This window comes from Hypanus sabinus, assembly GCF_030144855.1.
Source record: "Hypanus sabinus isolate sHypSab1 chromosome X2 unlocalized genomic scaffold, sHypSab1.hap1 SUPER_X2_unloc_8, whole genome shotgun sequence".
In the NCBI taxonomy this organism is placed as follows: domain Eukaryota; kingdom Metazoa; phylum Chordata; class Chondrichthyes; order Myliobatiformes; family Dasyatidae; genus Hypanus; species Hypanus sabinus.
This window is the reverse complement of record NW_026779008.1, coordinates 734,027-758,971: the sequence shown is the minus strand read 5'-3', so window position 1 is coordinate 758,971 and position 24,945 is coordinate 734,027. Positions and strand designations below refer to the sequence as shown.

At 41.9% G+C, this 24,945-nt stretch overlaps 1 protein-coding gene across 2 annotated transcripts; it reads left to right on the top strand.

Annotated features, from left to right (window-relative positions):
* The first annotated feature begins 4,299 nt into the window (after positions 1-4,299).
* LOC132385975 (uncharacterized) lies at positions 4,300-21,944 on the top strand. Of its 2 annotated transcripts, XM_059958205.1 has the most exons (3): positions 4,300-4,500; positions 5,920-6,192; positions 14,141-21,944. In XM_059958205.1, exon 3 carries the CDS (start codon positions 17,370-17,372, stop codon positions 20,913-20,915), a length of 3,546 nt encoding a protein of 1,181 aa, XP_059814188.1. In that variant the 5' UTR covers positions 4,300-4,500; positions 5,920-6,192; positions 14,141-17,369; the 3' UTR covers positions 20,916-21,944. The 2 variants fall into 2 exon arrangements, with proteins under 2 accessions (XP_059814188.1, XP_059814189.1); XM_059958206.1 differs by lacking the exon at positions 5,920-6,192.
* The last annotated feature ends 3,001 nt before the right edge of the window (positions 21,945-24,945 follow it).

The window sequence follows — 24,945 nt, the reverse complement described above, 5'->3', positions numbered from 1 at the left end:
CAAATGTGAAATTTTGAGGGTGCAGAGTTTGCATTTTCCTGCCAGGATTAAAGACAAAGTTGACAGGCATAGAGAACCTTGGTTTTCAAGGGATATTGGAGATCTGGTTAAGAAGAAGAGAGTAGTGTATAGCAGGTAGAGGCAACAAAGAGCAAATTAATTACTTAAAGAGTATAGAAAACGTAAGAAAATACTAAAGAAGGAAATCAGCAAGGGAAAAAAGACATGAGTTGGCTTTGGCAGATAATGTGAAGGAAAACCTGAAGGGTTTCTACAAGTATAATAAGAGTAAAAGGATAGTAACGGACAAAATTGGTCCCCGAGAAGATCAGAGTGGTCGTCCATGTGTGGAGCCTTACGAGATGGGGGAGATCTTAAACAGTTTTTTTGCATCGGTATTTACTCAGGAAACTGGCATAGTGTATATTTCCTCGGACCTTGAGAGAGACTAGAGTAGTAATTGCAGGGTCCCTGACAGAAATATTTATAATGTCCTCAGCCACGGGTGCAGTGCCGGAGGATTGGAGGGTAGCTCTTGTTATTCCATTGTTTAAAAAAGGCTCCAATAGTAAACTAGGTAATTACAGTCCAGTGAGCCTGACATGAGTAGTATGTAAATTATTGTAAGATGTTCAGAGAGATCAGATTTACAAGTATTTGGAAAGCCAAGGGCTGATTAAGGATAGTCACCATGGCTTTGTGCATGGTAGATCTTGTTTAATGAATCTTGAAGAGTTTTTCGAGGAGTTTACCAACAAAGTAGGTGAAGGAAAGGCTGTGGATGTTGTCTACATGAACTTTAGTAAGGCCTTTGACAAGGTCCCACATGTGAGGTTAGTTCAGAATGTTCAGACATGAGGTATCCATGGAGAGGTTGGAGAGATTGAAATAGTGCAGAGATTTACTAGGATGTTGCTAGTTCTTCAGGAGTTGAGTTACAGGGAAAGATTGAACAGGTTAGGACTTTATTCCTTGAAGCTTAGAAGAATGAGGGGAGTTTTGATAGTTTACAAAATTATGGGGGATATAGACAGAAAATGCGAGTAGGTTCTTTCCATTTAGGTTAGGAATGATAAATACGAGAGGACATGGCTTTAGGGTGAATGGGGAAAGGTTTAGGGGAACATCAGGAGGAACCTTCACTCAGAGAGTGGTGGGAGTGTGGAACGAGCTGCCATCTGACGTGGTAAATGCGGGCTCCCTCTTAAGTTTTAAGAATAAATTGGATAGGTACATGGATGGGAGAGGTCTGGAGGGTTACGGACTGGGTGCAGGTCAATCTCCATTTCACTCTTCATGTAACTGAAAACTAAACTTTTAGTATCCTGATTTATATTATTGGCCAGTTTGCCCTCATATTTCATCTTTACCATTCTTATGGCTTTTTTGTTGCCTTTTGTTGGATTTTAAGAGCATCCCAATAATCCAACATCCCACTCACCTTTGCTACCCTATATGTCATTTCCTTAGGTTTAACACAATTATTATATGCCATTTCCAGCTCAAACTGTGAATTGATTTAAAGTCAGTCTCATAATTTAATAGTTTTTATCTGAAAACTATGTACCCTCGCTAAGATTGTACTGAAGACTGCATTTGATTTTTCTTCAGCCTTGTACGCTTCACATTGAAATAGTATGTGTTTCCACAGTTTCATAATGACAAAATGTACACGGCACAGAATGAAGTTTTCCAATTAGTTACAAGGCATAATTAAGCATAGAATGGGCATTTCTCAGTCGAGTCAGTATCATTCCATCCCTTGTTTTAAGCCCTTCTTCCATAAACCCAACAGGTGTATGTATTCTGTAAAGGTGTCTGTCTTTACGTCCATTATCCTACGTCTTGCCATAAGCCCCTAATTCTTAACACTACCAACCCTTTAGCTTCTAATTTGCTAAGTGGATGGTTTATATCCACAGCTTAACATTTAACAGTTTTGTTGCTAAACAGTCAACATCATCATTTCCCTCAACACTGTGATGTGCAGGGCCCATAATGTGCAGACATATTAATCAAACTTTATATATGAAATACCGTTTGACAAGTTTCCAACAGTCAATCTGACCTACTGCCAGAATGACCTGTTTAAGACTCATCAAAACCGAAATGTATTCTGAGCAAATTATAAGGACAAATTTCCTCCACTTGGGAAAGAATTCTGCTTCCTATGTTGATAAATGGCTATAAGTCATTTCTTTATCATTACCTGCAGTTCAGGCACACAAAAACAGCGACACCAACACCCCCAGTTAACTTATCTTTTGATGCATCTGTAAAAATGGCTACTGTATAATAATAACTTTCATTAATATACTGATGAACCAACAGACTCTCAGGCAGAACCGAATTCGATCGTGTAACCTGAAATCAACTGAAGTCATTGGAAAAAACAAGGTGGGGTTACGAAGAAAGCGACAGTGGGACATATGGTATCATCAAATACACCCGTATTCCCAGCGTGATAAGAACCCAGCCACCCAAAACAAAAAACACTCTTCTTGTGATGTCCCCAACCGTCCTCTAGCACACCTTTAACAGGATGATCATTTCCTTGCAATCAGTAAAGCCAAAACAGCAGGCAACATTACTGCACCAGAACACAATCTTAAAGTCTGTAATTGTATCATATACAAACATTTTTAATTTGAAGATGATGCTGATCTATAAGCCACACAGATATAATCAAGAACAGATGAAATTAAACAAATATAATTGGTCAACAAAGATTTTCATGTTGCACCCAAGAATACCCACATAGATGTCTGAGGAGATTTAAAGCTCCTTTACATATATCAATTATTTTACTGATAGGTGCTTCCACGTCAGCTTATTATCCATCCACATACTGAGAAATCTTACCACTGACACTTCCTCAAGATATTAATCATATAATTTTAAATCAAGTGCAAGTCTATTCATGCTGTTTGTAAACCACGTAATGTGTTTTAACGACTAAAAGCTTAAAATCCTCATCAATCTGTCCACCGTTTGACCTATTAATTGTAAATTGCAATTAATACCTCTAATCTATAAAGCTACATAATCTGTATATTGTGATTTACCCAGGGTATCTCATTTTCCCATCTCAGAGAAAATATCAGTAATCATAATATTAAATAATGAATGCTACAAATACTGCTTTGTGGGATTCCATTATCTCATAGAAACACAAATATAACATGCCCTGTATTTGGACAGTCCATCCAAAAAAAACTAAAAAAAATTATACAATGTCCCCTTCACTCCTAACTTAATCAAAAGTCATTTCTTCTATTTCATTTCCCTTTTCAGTATCAAGAAATACTGCTATTACAACATCTTTATTTAATTGTGCTTTCCGAATATCATCTTCCAAACCTAAAACTGAATCTAATGTCATTTCACCCTTCCAAAATCCACTCTGATAAAACACTTTATCACCACTCTTTCCAAAATATAACTCAAGCGCTTGATTACCATACATTCCATAAGTTCACATAAATGAGGCATTCACGATATAGGCCCTTAACTAGAAGGATCAAATGGGGATCTGCCAGGTTTTAGAATAGGCACTACTATTTTCAGTAGATGCACAATTCAAACATTTAATATTTTCACAAAAGTGAATTATATACAATTACAATTTCAAATATCACTCTTTCCTGGGGACACCTGACCTGCATTATCAATAGACTTCTTAAATTCATACAAAGAAATCTCTCCATCAGTGATACTATCATTGCTGCTGCTGACTTCCAACACATCAGGGTATTCACTGAAAAACATATCCCTACATTGCTTAACTTCTTAAATTATCATGATTATGAATCTCAGCAAATGACACAGCCAATAACACAACCTTCCCTGTTTCAGTAACAATCATTTTGCCCTCATTAATCAACACTGGAATATTATGATCCCCACTAATCACCCCATTTTCTAAATCATATCCCAAACAATTTCAAGTTTGATATCCCTTCCAATATTATCTCCATATAACCTCCAGTAAATCACCTCCTTCCTCACCACGGCCTTGGCCCTTTTATTGTTAATAATGTAACTCGGAGACTGATGCACCATCACATAAAAACTCACATTTCTCCCAATTTGCTTCCTGTCCCGTTATAAATCCAAATCCAAACTCATAAAGACTGGAAGGCTGACTGACGTTCACATAAACTAATCACCCTCTGAGTTCCCATTTGAGCGACAGGCATGTCAGCCAATGACAGCAGGCGTCAGTGTTCAGCCTGAGCTACGATAGGCTGGAGGAAATCGGCCCATGACCAGCCCCTCCTCTTCCGCTCCGTCGCCATGGCGGAGATCAGCGAGTCGCTTCTGTCGGTGTCGCCGGTCTCGGCGCCCACAAGGACGGGTGTGATTCCCCTTCGCGCCTCGGTGGGTCTGTTTCGGTGACGTCTGTGGTGGCTGACGAAACATGTTTCGATAGGGAGCGAGAGAGGAAATGACTACAACTCCCAGAAGGCCCCAATGATGACGTTGTGGTGTTGTTTCGGGGTAAGGTATCAAAGCAAAATGGAGGAAAATGTAATGCATTACGTTTTCTGGACTGTGTCGTGCCTTCAATAAACAATTAAATTAAAAGAGAGATTCCAGCGAGAAATAGAGAGAAAACAGAACAATACATCACAGTACAGGCCCTTCGGCCCACAATGTTGTGCCGACCCTTAAACTCTGCCTCCCTAAGCTTAAATTCCTCCAGATATCTGTCGAGTAGTCTCTTAAACTTCACTCGTGTATCTGTCTCCACCACTGACTCGGGCAGTTCATTCCACGCACCAACCACTCTCTGAGTATAAAATCTTCCTCTAATATCCCCCCTTGAACTTCCCTCCCCTTACCTTAAAGTCATGTCCTCTTGTATTGAGCAGTGGTGCCCTGGGGAAGAGGCGCTGGCTGTCCACTCTATCTATTCCCCTTAATATCAACTATACCTCTATCATTTCTCCTCTCATCCTCCTTCTCTCCAGAGAGTAAAGCCTGAGCTCCCTTAATCTCTGATCATAATCCATACTCTCTAAACCAGGCAGCATTCTGGTAAATCTCCTCTGTACCCTTTCCAGTGTTTCCACATTCTTCTTATAGTGAGATGACCAGAACTGGACAGAGTACTCCCTGTGGCCCAACCAGAGCTTTATAGAGCTGCATCATTACACCGCGACTCTTAAACTCAATCCCTTGAGTTATGAAAGCTAACACCGCATAAGCTTTCTTAACTACTTTGTCTACCTGTGAGGCAACTTTCAGGGATCTGTGTACATGTAGCCCCAGATCCCTCTGCTCCGCTGCACTGCGAAGTATCCTGCCATTTACTTTGTACTCTGCCTTGGAGTTTGTCCTTCCAAAGTGTACCACCTCACACTTCTCTGGGTTGAACTCCATCTGCCAATTCTCAGCCCACTCCTGCATCCTATCAATGTCTCTCTGCAATCTTTGACAATCCTCTTCATTATCCACAACACCACCAATCTTTGTGTCTTCTGCAAACTTGCCAACCCATTCTTCTACCCCCACATCCAGGTCGTTAATAAAAATCACAAAAAGTAGGGGTCCCAGAACTGACCCTTGTGGGATACCACTAGTCACAACCCTCCAATCCAAATGTACTCCCTCCACCAGAACTCTCTGCTTTCTGCAGGCAAGCCAATTCCACCTGGTCAAACATCCCTGGTTCCCATGCCTTCTGACTTTATGAATAAGCCTACCGCGTGTAACTTAATCAAATGCATTACTAAAATCCATGTAGATCACATCCACTGCACTACCCTCATCTATATGCCTGGTCACCTCTTAAAAGAACTCCATCAGGCTTTTTAGACACGATCTGTCCTTCAGAAAGCCATGCTGACTGTCACTGATCAGACCATGATTCTCTAAATGCCAATAAATCCTATCTTTCTGAATCTTTTCCAACAGCTTTCCCACCACAGATGTAAGGCTCAATGGTCTATAATTATCGGGACTATCCCTACTACCCTTTTTGAACAAGGGGACAACATTCGCCTCCCTCCAATACTCCGGTACAATTCCGGTGGACAATGAGGACATGATGATCTTCGCCAGAGGCTCAGCAATCTATTTCCTTGCCTCGGATGCAGAACTGGGAAGTGGCAGATGGAGTTCAACAGAGATGAAGAGGTTTATTTCTGCAGGTCAAATTAGATTTACAAGGATGTTGCTCTTGGATTGGTGAGCATGCCTTATGAGAATAGATTGAGTGAACTTAGCCTTTCCTTCTTGGAGCGACGGAGGATGAGAGGTGACCTGATAGAGGTGTATAAGATGGTGAGAGGCTTTGACCATGTGGATAGCCAGAGGCATTTTCCAAGGCTTGAAGTGCCTAACACGTGGGGACGTAGTTTTAGCTGCTTAGAAGTCGGTACTGAGGGAATGTCAGGGGTAAGTTTCTTACACACAGGGTGGTGGGTGCGTGGAATGCACTGCCGGCAGCGATGGTGGAGGTGGATACAACAGGATATTTTAATAGACTCTTAGATAGCGTCATGGAGGATAGAAACACAGAGGGCTATATGATCGGGAAATCCTAGGCAGTCTCTAGAGTAGGTTACATGGTCGGTACAACATTGTGGGCTGAAGAGCCTGTAATGTGCTGTAGATTTCTGTGTTCTGTGTCAAAGTCAGGCAGAGGGATTAGTTTAAATGGACTGGAGGACAGCATGAAAAGGTTGGGCCGAAAGGCCTGTGTTAGTGCCGTAAGTGACGGGTTCTGTCCCAACCATCAGATGCTGTTCCCCTCAACAGATGCTGCCTGACTTGACAACGTTCTTGAAAAGTTGCATTCAGTTCCACTTAGCATTCTGTACAGAGGATGTTTTGTGCTGGAAGAGTGCAGAGGAGATTCATCATGATTGAGGGGGCTTGTGTTCATAACTCCATAAGGCATAGGAACAGAATTAGGCCATTCAGCCCATTGAGTCAGCCACCTTTCCTTCATGGCTGATCCCAGATTGCACTCAATTCCAGATATCTGACCTCCCCCCATATCCATTGATGCCCTGACCGATCAGGAAACGATCAACTTCCGCCTTGAATATACCCACACACTCGGCCTCCACCGCAGTCTGTGGCAGAGCATTCCACAGATCCAATACTCTTGGCTAATAAAAAAATAAGCTGCTTACCTCTGTTTGAAAAGGTGGCCCCTCAACTTTGTGGCTGCGCCCCACCACAGGAAATACCTTCTCCATATCCACCTCATCCAGTCCTTTCAACATTCGTTAGGTTTCAATGAGATTCCCCGCATTTTTCTGAGTTCCAGTGAGCACAGGGTCAAAGCTGCCAAGTGCTCCTCATATTTTAACCCCTTCATTCCCGAAATCATCTTTCTGAACCTCCTCTGGACTCTCTCCAATGACAACACATCCTGTCTGAGATGTGGGGCCCAACAGTGTCAACAATACTCCAAGTGTGGCCTGACTAGTGTCTTTTAAAGCCTCAGCATTATCTCTTTGCTGTTATATTCATGGGGTGAGATTGGACTGTGTTGATCTGCAGGGGGATCTTGGAATCCGAGTTCATAACTCCCAGATAGTGGTTCCATTGTCAGGCAGTAATGTTGCAGTTGTATAAATCTCTAGTTTAACCACATCCGGAGAATTGCATTTGAAGACAGGAATAATGCGGAGGTTTTGGATGGTGCTTGGAAGAGGCTTAACAGGATGCTGCCTGGATAAAGTGAGACCGAACAATCTCGGGAAATTTTCTCCGGAGTGGCAGAGGCTGAGGGAGGTCTGACAGACGTTTACAGGAATGTGAGAGACACAGACAGAGTGGAGAGCCGGGATTTTTCTCTAAGGTGGAAATGTCCAATGCCAGAGGGCATGAACTTCAGGAGAAAGGGGGAACACATCCTCATTGGAGCTTTTTGCACTATTGAAGTATTTTGTAATTTAGTGCATTTTGTATCTCTTTTATGCATAGCTGCTGTTGAAAAAAAGAATTGAAAAGGCAATGATGTTAGAAACCTGACTCAGAATGTTTAAAGGAGGTTTGCGTTTCAAGTTTGGTTTTCCATTCCCATAGTGGTGGGTGTCTGGAGTGAATAACGGGTGGTGGTGGAGGCAGATGTGATAGAGGCTATTAGATACCACGTGGATGTGAGGAGGATGGAGGGATGTGTTCCTTGTGTAGGCAGAAGGGATTGGTTTAGTAAGGCATGAAGTGACCAGTTCAATTGGTTCAGAACAACACAGTGAGGAGAAGGGCCTGTTCAAGGACAGGTACAGCAAGCAGAGCAGGTAAACTGGATAAAGTGATCCCACTCAGAGAACAGACTGTGACGTCAGTGGATAGATAGATAGATACTTTATTCATCCCCAAGGGGAAATTCAACATTTTTCCAGTGTCCCATACACTTATTGTAGCAAAACTAATTACATACAATATTTAACTCAGTACAAATATGATATGCATCTAAAATCACCCTCCCAAAAAGCATTAATAAATAGCTTTTAAAAAGTTCTTAAATAGTTTACTGAAGTGCATTGAGTGGTAACTTAAGCTCAGTCCTAACCCCGGCACTTTAACATGTCTTGCCCCTGGTAGTTGAATTGTAGAGCCAAAAGGCATTGGGGAGTAACGATCTCTTCATCCTGTCTGAGGAACATTGCATTGACAGCAACCTGCCGCTGAAGCTGCTTCTCCATCTCTGGATGGTGCTGTGCAGAGGATGTTCAGGGTTTTCCATGATTGACCGTAGCCTACTCAGCGTCCTCCGCTCTGCCACCGATGTCATACTCTCCAGTTCTGTGCCAATGACAGAGCCCGCCTTCCTTACCAACTTATTAAGACGTGAGGCGTCCCTCTTCTTAATGCTGCCTCCCCAGCACGCCACCACAAAGAAGAGGGCGCTCTCCACAACTGACCGATAGAACATCTTCAGCATCTTACTATAAACATTGAATGACGCCAGCCTTCTGAGGAAGTACAGTCGACTCTGCGCTTTCCTGCACAGGGCATCTGTGCTGGCAGTCCAGTCTAGCTTTTCGTCTAACTGCACTCCCAGATACTTGTAGGTCTTAACCTGCTCCACACATTCTCCATTAATAATCACTGGCTCCATATGAGGCCTAGGTCTCCTGAAGTCCACCACCATCTCCTTGGTCTTGGTCATATTGAGACACAGGTAGTTTGAGCTGCACCATATCACAAAGTCCTGTATCAGTTTCCTATACTCTTCCTCCTGACCATTCCTGACACACCCCACTATGGCCGTGTCATCAGCGAACTTCTGCACATGGCAGGACTCCAAGTTATATTGGAAGTCTGATGTGTACAGGGTGAACAGGAGCGGAGAGAGCACGGTCCCCTGCGGCGTTCCTGTGCTGCTGACCACCGTGTCAGACCTACAGTCTACCAACCGCACATACTGAGATCTGTCTGTCAAGGATATATGCCAGCATCACAGTTCTCTCAACAAAGGCACTTCACTGCTGGATAAAATGAAGTTTGTGATGTTTATAACCGATGAGATGAATTGTCCTGCTCAGACATCTCATCCTGCTGGAGAAATTAAGATTATTGTGAAAGCTGCAGAAAGGTATCTTGGTGTAACTGGTGTTATGTGGGAAGCTGTAAATGAAGCTCTGATTTGTGGGGGTTTCTGCATCCCAGTCTACTTGTGAAGATATGTAATGGGATTGAAATATTGAAGTGAAATGCAAGAAGCCTGATTTTACATGGCCAACACTTTCAGCAGTTTATTTCTGATTTGTCAGATTCTTCCGATGTTATATCTGTTCAGGAAACCTGCACATTTTAATTTTTATTCCTGTGCAGGATTATATTGTCATTTGGCTTGACAGGTTAGTTGGTAGAGGGGTGATGTTGTCAGTTGTATAAGGAAAGGGGCAGAGTATAGAGTTGTGAATGGGAATCAAATGTATCATGAACTTGCAGAAAATCTTGATTCAACAGATATGTGTAATTTTCTTTTGTGAAAATATTAACTTTATGAATTGTATTTGGAGGTTTGGCCATCTACTTTTCTCATGGAAAATGGTTGTAGTAGTTTCCATTCTAAAACCTGGATCTCCCCGTCTGATCCACCTTGTAGGCCAATATCATTAAAGTCTCATTTATGTAAACTTGTGGAATGTATGGTAATCGAGTGTTTGAATTATATTTTCGATAAAAGAGGTAATTTCATGTTTTATCAGAGGCAATCTGGAACGGTAGAATAAGACCATAAGATAAAGGAGCAGAAGACGGTCATTTGGCCCATCGAGTCAGCTCTGCCATTTTATCATGAGCTGATCCATTCTCCCATTGAGTCCCATGCCCCCGCCTTCACACCATAACCTTTGATACCCTGGCTACTCAGAAACCTAGCAATCTCTGCCTTAAATAACATTGGAATCAGTTTGGGTTTGGAAGATCATATTAGGAAAGTAAAGTTAAATAAAGATGTTGTAATAGCAATATTTTTGATATTGAAAAGGCAAATAATATTTCTTGAAGGATGGACTTGATTAATTTTTGGAAATGCAATTGAGAGTGCTATTGTACAAATTTTTTCTGATTGTTTCTATTTGTATGTCTTGTAAAGGTATGTGTGGGCAAGTATGACATTGAATTCATTTTTATGTTTGGAAGATGGTATTAGTAAAGTCAGTTAAATATAGATGTTGTAACAGCAGTATTTTTACTATCCAAAAGGCAGATGGTATTTATGGAAGGAAAGAAATTTTATGAAATTGTGGAAATGAGGATGGAGGGGCGATTATCTAACTTTGAGTTGTTTTAATTGAACGTTTTGTGTCGGGTATGGGTGGGAAAGTTATATTCAGTTTGTTATGAGATAAAGACTGTGATCCCACAGGCAGTATTTATTATTTTATATGATAATTAATATTTTTTTCTGAGATAGGTTTTTCATTGTGTAAATCCCTATATGCAGATGATGGAGGTTTATGGATTAGAGGTAGAAATTTCAATTTTACTGTATATAGGATGCTTTAGCAATTAGTAAGGTCGAACAGTCGGCAAATAGATGGGACAAGTTATGTGTTTTAAAGACAGCATTAATGAACCTGCACTTGATTGGAAATGATTGGAACTGATATGGTCAAACTCCTTAAAAGGTGTCAGTGGTAAGATTTCCAGGCATGTGGACGGATAATAAGCTGACATGGAAGCACCGGATCAGAAAATAATTGATAAATGTAAAGAAACATTAAATATTCTCAGTTATCCCTGCGGGTATTCTAGGGTGTTACATGAAAGTATTTGTTGACCAATCTCGTTTGTTCAATTGGATCTGTTCTTGATTATAGTTGTGGTTTATAGATCAGCTTCAGCTTTAACTTTATTATGTTTGGGTGTGATACAAGAAGAGGCTTTGAGATTGTGTTGTGGTGCAGTAAAGTTATCCCCTGTTTCGGCTTTACTGCATTGGTCAGGCCTAATCTGGAGTATTGTGTGTAGTTTTTGTTACTGGCCTGAAGGAAAGTTATCAACAACATTGAAAGAGTGCAGAGAAAAATTACAATACGTTTGCTGGGACTTGAGGACTCGAGCTTTAGGAAAAGTTGAGGACTTTATTGCCTTTAGTGTTGGAAAATGAAGGGGGATTTTGCAGATTTATACAAAATTTTGAGTGTTGTTGACAGGGTAAATGCAGACAGGATTTTTCCTCTGAGTTTGGGTGAGATGGGAACTGGAGATCACAGTTTAAGGGTGAAAGGTGAAATATTTATGAGGAACCTGAGTGGGAATTCCTTCACTCAGAGGGTGTTGAGGGTGTGGGAAGAGCTGTCAGTGGAAGTTATGGATTTCATTGCAGAAAAGTTTGGATCAGTACATGGACGGGAGGGGTATTGAGGGCCATGGTGCAGCTGCGGTTATTGGACTCAGCAGAATAACAATTCGGTACGAACTAAATGGGAAAAAGGGTTTGTTTGTGATGCACCATCAATAACTCATTCTAAGACGTAAAGGCGAGATATCGGCTTTTATTTACTGGAAGAAGGAACAAGCAGTGAGTGACCACCATACTACATCCTGGTGACTGAGAGGCCGGGCCCAGGCTCTGATCGCCTTTATACAGGGGTCTGTGGGAGGAGCCACAGGAGCAGTCAGCAGGGGGCGTGTCCAGACAGGCACACGTAGTTCACCACAGTTTGTCATGGTGCTCTCTGACTCAGAATAAAGTGTCGATGAAGGGAAATTGGTTGGGGCTGTTGTCAGGAAGCAGACGATGTGCTTTCAGGATTTCCTGCTGGGGATAGAAGTGAATTGATACTGGACATCCATGGTCAAAGAGTGGCGATCAGAGCCAAGGATTGTAAAGTTGTTGAAAACAAACACAGACACCCCCCCACACACACACTCACACACACACACACACACACACACACACACACACACACACACACACACACACACTCACACACACACTCTCTCTCTCTCACTCTCACACACACTCACTCACTCACACACACACACACTCCCTTCAACTTCACATTGGCGTTCACACCACTTCCCAAAAATATCTCATTCCTCCTCTTTGGCTCAAACTCTCCCCACTCTCCTGCCCCCATCTTCACCCCTTCCCACTTTTGCCACCTCTGCTTCCCCGTTCTCTCACTGTATCTTTCTCTCCATCTCTTGTCTCCCACTCCCTCATACTTTCCCTTTCAGCTCTCACCTCACCAATTTCCCTCTCTTCCACACACTATCTCTCTCTCCTCTCTTCATCCGTTACCTTCCCACTGACACACTCTTGTCCTCAGCACACTCTTGTCCTCCCTACCCTACCCACTCACTCCCCTTCTTCTGTCCCTTATTGTCTCTTTCTCCCTTTCTACACAATGCTTCCCCTGCCTCTCACCCTCACCCCAATTCCTCCTTTACTGCAGCTCGTTTTCCGGGCCATCTCCCGTCCCCACATCCCCCACCCCGCACTGTGATAACGGTTGACTCGCACAGTGAATTGTCTGATGTTGCGCAATTCTTCGTTTTTTGGACAGTGACAATGTTTTCTCGGAATATGAAGGCTTGTGGTTTCCGGGAGAGGCCTGTTTGTTCCCTTTTTATGTGCTACAGAATAGGCGGGGGAAGGGAGTGTGGAGGAGAGAGAGAGAGAGACTAAATATGTAGAAGCCTCAATCTCTTTCTCACTGTCCTCCTCCCTTCATCTGTTCTCAGCCACACCACCCCACTCTTTCCTCCACACATTCCACCCTAATCTTCCCCCTTTTCTGTCGCTTGTTTCCCGGCCACCCTCCCGTCCCCACATCCCCCACCCCGCACTGTGATGACGGTTGACTCACACAGTGAATTATAGATGTTCTGCAATTCTTCATAGTTTGGAAAGCACCAATGTTCTCTCAGAGCTAAAGGCTTGTGGTTTCCGGGAGAGGCCAGTTTGTTCCCTTTCCGTGCGCTGCAGAATAGGCGGGGGAGGGGATGTGGAGTGGACGGGAGAGCCATGTGTTCTCAGTAGCTGCGCAGACCGACACAGACACAGACCGACACAGACACACAAAGAGACGGACAGACACATACGATTTCGCATATAAACACACAGAGATTCAGACATACAAAAATACTTTAAAAATGAATGCAGTTTGCATTTTCATCGTTTTAAGATGGAGGCAGCTATTTTGTGAACTGTTTGAAATGATTCTTGCTCTGGGATAATCTAGTGTGCTTGTGGGGATGTCAGCGGGTTTGGGGGTTCACATGGAAATGGGTCTGCACATTGATTTGCGGATGTGCGGAGGTTTCAGGGTATGTTGGTGAATATGGATTTTGGAGTGTCGGTGAATTTGGGGGTGCACACTGCTTTGGGCATTTGAGGGTGCACAGGGATTTGGGAGTATTTAGGGCTGCGCACAGATTTGAGTGTCTCAGCGGATTTGGGGTTGCACACGGATTTGAGGATTGTGCTGACTTAGAAAAGTTTTGGCGAATATTGGGTGCACAGGGATTTGCGCAGGCATAGGGGTTTGTCAGTGAATATGGGGTTGTTGGTGGATTTGTGGGCACCCACTGACTACGGGGTGAGAATGGGTTTGGGGAGGAGCGTAGATTTAAGGGGATGTCAACTAGAATATGGGGACTATGCATGTGAACGTGTGTTTGAAATTTAAACTTTGTTCTTGCTTCTTTTCAGGAGGAGGCAGCTTTTTTCGTGAACACAGTTCTTAAATATTCTCTCTCTCTTCGGCTGTCACTCAGAATCCAGCTCCAGCCTCTTAAAGTGACACTCGGAGTTAAGGAAACAGGAGCTGGTAACAGGTGTGTCGGTTGCTTTGGGGTGCACACTGGCTGGAGGGTAGAAGGTGGGTTTTTCGGTGAGCACAGATTTGTGGGTGCACACCGATTTTCAGATATGTGAAGAGTGGGTGTGTTGGCGGATTCGGGGGTGCACACTGACTGGAGAGTTGAATGTGTTTTTTTTCGGTGAGCACAGACTTGTGGGTGCACACCGATTTGCAGATATGTGAATAGTGGGTGTGTTGACCGATTCGGGGGTGAACACTGACTGGAGGGTTGAATGTGGGGTTTTTTCGGTGAGCACAGATTTGTGGGTGCACACCGATTTGCAGATATGTGCATAGTGGGTGTGTTGGCGGATTCGCGGTGAACACTGACTTGGGGGAACCGGTGGATTTCGAGGTGTTACAAATCTCATGGTTTTTCCCTTTATACGGACTTCAATAATAAATGCAATATGAAATTTGACCTCTGTTTTTGATTTTTTTTTAATGGAGACAGCCATTCCGTGAAATGATTCTTGCACTTAATGTGTATGTGGGGCTGTGTGTAGATTTGGGGCTGTGACGAGTCTCAAGGCAAATTTACACTGGCAGCATATTCAATTGATCCCAACCTTTGTTGAGACAGTTGACTCCCACATATGGTCTAAATATGAATTCAATAATGTAATCACAATCTCTCACCGTGGGCATTGCGCCGGTCAGACGTTATCAGGTGATAAGCCGGTGAAATATCCGGTCACCTTGGGGCTTCAGTTCATTAATAAAGCCGCGTCCTGAGCACACGGCAGAGGCGGCCGCAGTGTCTCCGGTCCGGGCTCCAGATCCTCACATTCACCGCCTCATCTCCCAGGTGTTTCCAAGCTGAGGACATGTTCGGCACAGCACCTCCTGTTTTGTGCCAGAGGTTTCGATGTTTATTCCCGGGCGGATTGTCCCATCGATCGGCAGCTCCGGGCAGTTACCAGAGTGTGCGTGGGGGACGGGGCAAAGCACCGGCCTGGAAACTCGTTACCTCATTGGATCGGTCAGGTGGCAGTCACAGAATTACTCCTGAATGCCGCTCGCCCATTGGTCTGCAAATATGCCCATCAGTTCCCATTCCCTCCCACCGAACTCGCAGCCCGACGTTGCCAGAAAGTGGCGGAGATCTAGTCGACACGTACAAACAAGCTGGAGGAACTCAGCAAGTCGGGAAGCAACATTTCGTTCCGAGACCCTTCGTCAGGACCACTTTGATGGCGACGGTCTTGCCGGATGCTGGTTGGCTAATCCATTGTCAATCACCTCAGTCTCCGCCTTCTCCTTGAATAATTGGCTGACATGGAGAACGAGGGCGGGGTTTGTATAAACGGCAGCGGACACTCCAATTTAAAACCTCATTCCGGACACGAACTGGACATAGTGTGGTGTAGAGAATTGGGACATAAAACCCTCACTGCTTCCTTTTTCAAATGAAACCTAAATTACTCCCCAAAAGTCCTATAGTTTGTACGTAACAAAACACAATAGCTTGAGTTAAATTAAAATTATTGCCATTTTTAAATGAAAACTACATACCCAGAATGATGCTTCCCAACACGAACAAAGGAATACAGTAATTAGGCATAGTGTGTCAAATTCTAAGTCGTGTCAATGTAATTCTTTATCTTCTTGTTTCATCCACAAACTTCCATAAACACAACAAGTATGTATTCTGTAAAGGTGTCTGCATTGATGCCCTTTATCCCACCAATCTTGATTTAATTATTAATCCAACAACCCCTTAGCTTCTGATGTGCTTGTTAGAATTTTAACAGCTTTTGTAACTGATCCGCTGTGTGCAGGGACCCATAAGAAGTGGAAATATAAACCAATACTCTGCGTATGAAATAACGTCTGATGCGTTTGATTTCCAACAGTAAATCTGTTCTACTGCAAGAATACCGGTTTGAAGACTCATCAAAACCGAACAGGCATCTGAACAAATTACAGCTTTGTGTCACACTTAAACAACAGGCTGGTATATGTCTAGGGGAAAAGGAGATCCAGCCACTCACCAACCCCACCTCCCGTACACACAGGTGCTGTGAGAATCAAGTTTATGCCTCGTGCCCGCACACAGTATCAAATTCACACCAGATACCGTTATGAAATACACTTTAAAGAGTTTACTAATGTTACGTACTCGTGACACATGACAGTGGAGCCCTTTTCATGTGACTGGGGTTGAAGCTGTACTGGACTTGAGGTGATGATCTTGTGATGGTGGAATGACGTCATTTTCCCGCCAGTAGAGATCATGTGATGGGTTTTTTTACAGGTTATAAAAGGTAGACCCCACCCTGTGAGGAGGGGCAGTTCGTGGCTGGATTTGCCAGGTTGACTTCATGCCACTGCGTGTTTGAAGTGATGACGCAGTTTAGTTGAAGGATGAAGTTTTTATTTAATGCCTAAAGTTTAAAAGGTTAATGCCAACAGGTTCTTTATGATTCTGTTAGTTTGAGAATTAAAGGAGAGTGAAGATTCAAGGTTGGAAGTTAAAGATCGAGGAGAATCGCTTTCTACGGTGAAACGGGGGCGACCTTTGTTTGATCCTTATTTGGAAGGATTTCGTTGACTATCTTCGTGTTAATCCCTGGGATTACCAGAAAGGATTGAAGGTAGTGGAGAAGGAAAGGTCAGTGCCTTTAAGCCGTTCTGTTTCGTAAATTCTTCGTGGGAATTTCGACGTCGGGAATCGAAGCAAGCGACGTGAAAGATAACTTAAATCGTCCTGTAAAGTCTCTCCTTTTAAATGGACTGTGAGCATATCGAACTTTTGGCAATATCACTTTAAAGAACTGTTTTGGAATATCACTTTACGAACTGTTTGAACAGCCGCTCAGCAGCTGTTTCCGGTTACGGTAGTGTTTGTTTACTTTTGGGGGGTTTGTTTTCTGTGTTTAATAAACGTGTCGTTTGTTATAAGAAACCCTTGCCGAACTCATATATTTATTGTTGCCTGAATACGTAACATTAAATATGGGGGCTGCGTCGGGATTGAATTTTTTGAGTTTAAATGCTTGCTAACTTTTAAATCGGTGTTTTGGAAACGGGGATTACTCGGTTCTTTTGTTTGGCTTGTTGTGGTATTCGGCAGCAATGAATATTGATGAGTTTCTGGCTTCGCCAGCTGCAGAGGTGTTGGCGAAGGGGAAGAAAACTGGGGTGTTTGAGATAGCTAGTAGATTGCGACTTAAAGGTATTTTGCAGACGACTTCTAAGGCTGTAATACAGAGGAAAATCGCGTCACACTATGTGGATTCGGGTGTTTTTGATGAATCGATTTTAGAGTCGTTTCAAATAAGTAATCTGGAGATGCAGTTGCAAATCGAACAAATGAAATTGGAGAGGTGTAAATTGGAGGCAGAACAAAAGCAGAGAGAATTTGCATATGCAATGGAGGAATTAAGGACTGGAAATCAGTCTTCTGGTTCTAAAAAAACGTTTGTTGCTAGTCAAGAAATTAAATTGGTCCCTCCATTTAGTGAAACAGAAGTGGAAAGGTATTTTCAACATTTTGAAACTATTGCTCTGATGTCAGAGTGGCCGAAAGATAAATGGTCAGTGTTGTTACAGAGTGTAATTAAAGGCAAAGCACAACAAGTTTACACAGCTTTAACAGCTGCACAAGCTCTTGATTATGATATTGTAAAGAGTCATATTTTAAACGCGTATGAGTTAGTCCCAGAAGCATATAGGGAAAGATTCAGAAGTTTGAAAAAGTCTGTGGAAAAAACTTATGTGGAATTTGCCTATGATAAAGCTATGTGTTTTGAGAGATGGGTTTCTTCTAAAAATGTAAATGGGGACTATGATACATTGAGAGAGCTGATTTTAATGGAGGAATTTAAAAGAAGCATTCCTGTTGAAGTAAGGACCTACTTAAATGAGAAGGATATTGATAAATTGCAGGACTGTGCTAGATTAGCTGATGAGTATGTTTTGATCCACAAGAACAAATTTCCTCAGGGCAGAATTTTTAAGAGGAAAAATAACATGGAGACTCCAGGTAAATCTGAAATTAAATCGGAGGTTAATGAGAAAGTTAATGAGAAAGGAAAGCCAGTGAAGGAAAGACAGTTTGGTCTTACTTGTAACTATTGTAAGAAGCCTGGCCATGTAATAGCTAACTGTTTCAAATTGAGAAAGAAAGAGAAGGAAGCAGTTCCAGATGCTTGTGTGCAACATACTGAAGCACATGTAAAGTTACAGGGTTTGATAAAAACAAATGAGGCTTTGTTAGAGTCTGACCAAGTTAGAAAGGGATATGATCATTTTGTAACTGAAGGGTTTGTATCCTTGAAGGAAGGATCTACTCTAGTGCCAATAAAAATCCTTAGGGATACTGGTGCTTCTCAGTCACTGATGTTAGACAGTGTGTTGAAGTTTAATGAAGAGTCTGATACTGGTGAGGTAAATTACATAAGAGGTGTTGGAAGTGATTTTATGCCTGTACATTTACATAAAGTAAATTTAAAGTCAGGGTTAGTTACAGGATTTGTTAAAGTAGGATTACAGCATAGCTTACCTGTGAAGGGTATTTCTTTATTGTTAGGTAATGACTTGGCAGGTGGACAAGTTTTTCCTGAAGTGAATTTGACAATGGAGTCAGAGGAACCAGAGTTGAATTCTAACACAGATTCTTCCTGTGTTGTGACTAGAGCTATGGCTAAAAAGATTGATGCGCAGAATGAGGTTGTTATTCAGGACTGTTCAACTCAGGATTCGAGTTTTGAGGATGTGTCAGAGACTTTCTTATCTTCGTTGTTTGAACAAGATTCTGGGAGTAAGTCTGACTATAAAAATTTATCTTTGTCTAGGAAGGAGATGATAGCAGAGCAGAATAGAGATTCTGAGATTATAAAATTAAAAGAGCAGGTTTTACTAGATAGTGAAATTGATAAAGACGCTAGGATGAGGATGTTTAAGCCTGGAGATAAGGTGTTGGTTCTTTTCCCAGTGCAGACAAATCCTTTACAAGCTAGATTTCATGGTCCTTATGAAATTGTGTCTAAAATTAATGATGTGGATTACGTGGTGAAAACTCCAGATCGTAGAAGGTCAACACAACTTTGCCATATAAATATGTTGAAACCATATTTTGAGAAACAATCTGATACAGTGACTGTTGTGGTTAGTGAGAATGAGTTTGATTTAACTAGGAACGTGATAGATGATTCATCTGACTTTCATTCTAAATCCAACATTGTTTCGGTTAGGTTACCAAATTCAACCATTCTGGAAAATATTGATGAAAAATTAGCACATTTACAGTTAGATCAGAGACAACAGATGAAGGAGTTGATTTTTAAATATAGGGAGTTGTTTCCAGATGTTCCGGGAAGGACTTCTATAGCTTCACATGATGTAGATGTTGGCGATGCCAAACCTATTAAACAACATCCATATAGGATGAACAAGGAAAAATGTGAACTTGCTGAGAAAGAAATTGAATATATGTTAGAGAATAATATCATTAGACATTCTAACTCGAATTGGAGTTCGCCATGTGTTATGGTACCAAAGCCAGATGGTAGTATTAGGTTTTGTACGGATTATAGGAAGGTGAATGCTGTAACGAAAACAGATGCATATCCAATTCCTAGAGTAGATGATTGTGTAGATAAAGTTGGAAAGGCAAAGTTCCTTACAAAGATTGATTTATTGAAAGGGTATTGGTGTGTTCCATTAACGGACAGAGGTAGAGAGATTTCTGCATTTGTAACTCCATCTGGGTTATATGAGTATAATGTTCTTCCATTTGGGATGAAGAATGCCCCAGGTACTTTCCAGAGGATGATTAACTTTGTGATTCAGGGATTGAAAGATACTGATGCTTATATTGATGATTTAGTGACAGGAAATGATACTTGGGAAGCACACATTATTGCGATGGAGAAATTGTTTGAAAGGCTTTCAAAAGCTAACTTAACTATTAATTTAGCTAAGAGTGAATTTGGACATGCCACTGTGACTTACCTTGGTTATGTTGTGGGTCAAGGTAAGGTAGCTCCTGTTCAGGCAAAAGTTCAGGCAATTTTAGAGATTCCCACTCCAACGGGGAAAAAGACTCTCAGAAGGTTTTTGGGAATGGTAGGATATTATCGGAAATTTTGTAAGAATTTTGCTAATGTTGCCCTTCCATTAACTAACCTTCTGCGGAAAAATGAGAAGTTTGTATGGACGGTGCCTTGTCAAGAAGCATTTGAAAAATTGAAAACAATGATATGTCAACAACCTGTGCTTAAGGCACCTGACTTTGGAAAACCTTTTTCATTGGCTGTGGATGCTAGTGATGAGGCTGCAGGAGCAGTATTAATGCAAAGGAATGAGGGGAATGAGCTTGATCATCCAGTAGCTTACTTTTCTAAGAAATTTAATAAGCATCAAAGAAATTATTCGACAATAGAGAAAGAATTGTTATCTCTTGTTTTAGCTTTGGAATATTTTGAGGTATATGTTAGTACAACTCAGAAACCACCTATTGTTTACACTGATCATAATCCGTTAGTTTTTCTGAGTAAGATGAAAAACAAAAACAGAAGGTTATTAAATTGGAGTTTGATGTTACAAGAGTACAATATTGTGATAACTCATATTAAAGGTAAAGATAATGTGGTTGCTGATTGTCTATCTCGATGTTGAATGTACACTGTAATTTTTTTTATGGAGTGGTTTTTTTTCAATTGTAACACTCCTACTGTATTGTGACTTATAAGCTGTTATATGATGGTGTTGTGTATTGTATATGTTATAAAATTTATACCTTTGTTTTTCTTGTAAGCAATTGGTAAAAATTTTTGTTCTTGTCAGACCAAAAATGTTTTTTTTGGAGGGAGGTGTTACGTACTCGTGACACATGACAGTGGAGCCCTTTTCATGTGACTGGGGTTGAAGCTGTACTGGACTTGAGGTGATGGTCTTGTGATGGTGGAATGACGTCATTTTCCCGCCAGTAGAGATCATGTGATGGGTTTTTTTACAGGTTATAAAAGGTAGACCCCACCCTGTGAGGAGGGGCAGTTCGTGGCTGGATTTGCCAGGTTGACTTCATGCCACTGCGTGTTTGAAGTGATGACGCAGTTTAGTTGAAGGATGAAGTTTTTATTTAATGCCTAAAGTTTAAAAGGTTAATGCCAACAGGTTCTTTATGATTCTGTTAGTTTGAGAATTAAAGGAGAGTGAAGATTCAAGGTTGGAAGTTAAAGATCGAGGAGAATCGCTTTCTACGGTGAAACGGGGGCGACCTTTGTTTGATCCTTATTTGGAAGGATTTCGTTGACTATCTTCGTGTTAATTCCTAGGTTTACCTAGAAAGGATTGAAGGTAGTGGAGAAGGAAAGGTCAGTGCCTTTAAGCCGTTCTGTTTCGTAAATTCTTCGTGGGAATTTCGACGTCGGGAATCGAAGCAAGCGACGTGAAAGATAACTTAAATCGTCCTGTAAAGTCTCTCCTTTTAAATGGACTGTGAGCATATCGAACTTTTGGCAATATCACTTTAAAGAACTGTTTTGGAATATCACTTTACGAACTGTTTGAACAGCCGCTCAGCAGCTGTTTCCGGTTACGGTAGTGTTTGTTTACTTTTGGGGGGTTTGTTTTCTGTGTTTAATAAACGTGTCGTTTGTTATAAGAAACCCTTGCCGAACTCATATATTTATTGTTGCCTGAATACGTAACACTAAAAATAAAAGAGTACTAGGCAATACAACATATATGAAAGAAAAGAAGAAGCAAAAGGCGCCAACTTATCAAAGTTCAGTCGGTTTAGTGCACATCGTTGGAGCTCAACCAACGAAACATTCGACCCCTTGTCGCTTGCCTCCGCCCTCCGCGTCTTCGCACCCGGGACCACCCCGGTGTTCGACCGGGCACGTCCACCTTCCTCGGCGTCTTCCTCCCGACTCTCTGGAAAACCCGCGAAAACACCCCGGCCCCCAAGTTCCCAGCCTCACAAGACAAAATAACAATCCCCATTGGTTACCAAATGAATACAATCCCCATATCAGCAAGTCTAAAGCTAAACAACTGCGAGAGAAACACCTATCAGACAAAGAAGCATTCCTACTCTTAACAAACCAAAGAAGCCATTTTGAGTCACATACACAGGACATTGTACATTTACATGAACAAATTTCCACCACCCACTGTAAGCCAAAAATGATGGAAACAAATTCTACTATATATACTGATAAATGGTTGGTAAATTGTTTCTTTATCGTTACTTGTAATTCATGAACAAAAAACAGCCACACCGTCATCCCGGTTACGTTATCGTTTGATTCTTCTGCAGCAATGTTTAACATATCATAATAATTTTCGAAAATATGCTGACGAATCAAGATTGTCAAGCAGAACAGAATCCTGAGACCTCATTAAATTGTGTATCCTAAAATCAATTAAAGGCATTGAGAAAAACAATGTGGGGTTACTAAGAACGCGACAGTGGGACATATTGCATAATCCAACAAACCCATATTCCCAGCGTGAATAGAACCCAGCCCCTGGACAACAAGCTGTGTGAAATGACAGCCAGTATCTCTCACCAGCGGAAAACAAAATAATATAACGTTTTGTGCTTTGCCGAGACCTGGTTGACGGAGGAGATACCGGTCCAGGCCATCGAACCCTCTGGGTTCTCCCTGTTCCCTGTGGACAGGTGGAAACCACTCACGGGGAAGAGTAAAGGAGGTGGGGTATGCTTCATGGTCAACAATGCTTGGTGCAACCCCCAGAATATGCATGTGCTCCAATCCTTTGTTGCCCAGATGTGGAGCCGCTGTTTAGACCCTACTGGCTGCCCAGGGAGTTCACGGTGTTATCATCACGGCAGTGTACATTCCGCCCCAGGCTGATACTGACCTGGCTCTCAAGGAACTGTACGAAACCCTCAGCACGCTGAAGACTGCCCACCCAGAGGCTGCCTTCATTGTCGCCCTGACTTTAATCCAGCATCGCTGACTGAAGCCCCTCCGAAGTGTTGTCAGCACATCCAGGTGAGCGCTCGGGGAGCTGGCACACTCGACCTTTCCATAACGCTTACAAAGTGCTCCTCCGACCACACTTCAACAATCAGATCACTCTCTGATCCGGCTTCTGCCGATGTACAGGCAAAAGCTGAAACAAGAGGCGGCCATAGGTGATCCGTCCACTGTTGGTCCGACCAATCGGACTTCATGCTGCAGGACCGCTTGGATGACATCAATTGGATTGTCTTCCATGATGAGGATGTGACCAAGTTCACGATGGGTCACGTGCTTCATCTGAAAGTGTATCGAGAATGTTGTTCTCCAGAAATCGGTCAATGTCGTTTCTTTATCGTTACCTATAATGTGGGCACAATAACAGCCACACTAACAACCCCAGTTAAATTATATTTTGCTCCTTCTGTATTAACACATCACAATAAATTTCCTTAATGTACCAATGAACTAACAGATTTCAAGGCGTAACAAGTCCCGAGACTTTATTAAACCGTGTATCCCAAAATCAATAAAAGCATTTACAAAAACAAGTTGGGGTTGCCGGGAATGCCACAGTGGGACATATTGCATAATTCAACGAACCCACATTCCCAGCGTAATAAGAACCCAAGCACCCTAAACTATAACACTCTTCTTGTGATGTTCCCAACAGTCCTCCGACACACCCCTAACAGGATGATCATTTCTTTGCTCCTTCAAATTAAACCAGTACATTAACATTAAATTCAACCTCCGAAAAATCAATCAGTAAACCTGAAACAACTTTACTGCACCATAACAGAATCTTGTCTCACAGCCAAACATTTGAAAGTTGGAGATGAAGCTGATCCATCAGCCACAGAATCAAGACAAGATCTAATGAAACAAATGTAAATGGTTAGCAGAGATTTTCATGTCACACCCGAAGAATATCCACAGAGACACCGAGAATATTTATTGCTCCTTTATATTTATCAATTATTTTACTGATACGGTGCTTCCCTGTCAGCTCATTGTGCATCCACCTGTCTGGAAATCTCACCACTTACACGTCTTCAAGAGTTTGATCAGATGATTTCAAATCAAGCGCAGGTCTATTAATCCTGTTTATAAAACATTTGACTTGTGTTTTTTTGCCGCTGAAAGCTTAAGTCCCATCTATTTGCCAACTGATTAATTGCTAATGGCATCCTATATACAGTTAAATTGACATTTCTATCTCAAATTCATAAACCTCCATCATATGTAAATAGTAATTTACCCACCCCGGCACCTATCTCATAGCAAATATTCTTAATTATAATAAGAATTGATAAATACTGCCTTGTGCTTTCTTGTATCTCAGAAACTTGCGTATAACTTGCACAAGAAATCTAAATAAAAAAATCTCATAAAACTTTACAGTCGAACTTCCAAAAATTAATCAAAAGGCCTGTGTAAAAGCTGAGGAAATGGCATATAAACAGCAAAAGTGAGTGGGATGTTGGATCATCGGGATGCTTTTAAAGTTCAACAAAAGGCAACTAAGAAGCCATAAGAATGGTAAAGGTGAAACACGAGAGCAAACTCGCCAATAATATAAAACAGGATATTATATTGTAGCTACATAATGAGCGAAAGGGAGATGAGAGCTGATATTGGACCACTGGAAAATGATGCTGGTGAGGTAGTAATGGGAAACAAAAAATGGCAGAGAAACTTAGTGAATACTT

Bases quoted from the DNA above. Each gene is read 5' to 3' on its own strand.
- LOC132385975 (XM_059958206.1), top strand. From the start codon at position 17,370: ATGAATATTGATGAGTTTCTGGCTTCGCCAGCTGCAGAGGTGTTGGCG.